This window comes from Monopterus albus, unplaced genomic scaffold (genome assembly GCF_001952655.1).
Source record: "Monopterus albus unplaced genomic scaffold, M_albus_1.0 scaffold65.1, whole genome shotgun sequence".
NCBI classification, from domain to species: Eukaryota; Metazoa; Chordata; class Actinopteri; order Synbranchiformes; family Synbranchidae; genus Monopterus; species Monopterus albus.
This window is the reverse complement of record NW_018127945.1, coordinates 3,126,902-3,127,791: the sequence shown is the minus strand read 5'-3', so window position 1 is coordinate 3,127,791 and position 890 is coordinate 3,126,902. Positions and strand designations below refer to the sequence as shown.

At 41.7% G+C, this 890-nt stretch overlaps 1 protein-coding gene across 1 annotated transcript in view; it reads right to left on the bottom strand.

The window, feature by feature from the left end:
* Nucleotides 1–890, bottom strand: part of aars1 (alanyl-tRNA synthetase 1) — a 23,408-nt gene that overhangs the window by 6,305 nt on the left and 16,213 nt on the right. The window contains exon 15 of the mRNA XM_020604312.1: nt 417–601. Within this exon, the coding sequence (XP_020459968.1) occupies nt 417–601 (185 nt within the window). The remainder of the gene's footprint in view (nt 1–416; nt 602–890) is intronic.

Here is an 890-nt window from a genome sequence, read left to right as displayed (position 1 = left end):
TTTTCCTGCTTCCAACACATCAACTTTGAGGACTGAATGTTCACTTGTGTACCACAATGTACTGTGGCACTGACAGGTGTCACAGTAACGAGATAATCTGTGTTATTCACTTCACCTGCCAGTGGTTATAATGTTATGGATGATTGGTGGATGTTGCTTAATTATCATCACAAAATAATTGACCAATTAAATACAAGTATAGATAATGGAAAAGTGGTAAAAAGAGAACTGCATACCAAACTGAAAAACTATTTGTTACAGGGGACAGCTGATATTTGACAAGGCTGTAAACACAGTAAAGAAAAGAAGAGTTGACAACAAAACTCATATAGAGACTCTGAAAGCGATGTTAGTGGCCTAAGGATGCTTCTCCTTTCACAGGTAAGCAGAGAGAAGAAATAAAGCGTCATACTCACGTTCCTCCGCAGAACTCTATGGAAGTGAGGGAACCAGCAGGACTGCTGGGGTCAGCCAGCAACTCCTGAACAGGGATACCGATAGAGACAACTCGGACAGGGTCAGGGTAGGTTTCATCAAACACAGCACGCAGACCATTAATGGCCTTGGCGTTTGCAAGGGGGGCTTCCATAGCGTACACCGGCTGGGAAGAGTGAAGTATGAGAGGGAAGGCACAATCAACTGATAGTTTAGACAGTTAATAAACACACAGACACAGAATAAAATTATAGATGCAACACTTTTGTGTTTGCCCCCATTTTTCATGAGCTGAACTCAAAGATCTACGATTTGTTGTACACAAAAGGCCTATTTTGCTCAAATATTGTTCACAAATCTGTCTAAATTTGTGTTAGTGAGCACTTCTCCTTTGCCGAGATAATCCATCCACCTCACAGGTGTGGCATATCAAGATGCTGGTTAGACAGCATGAT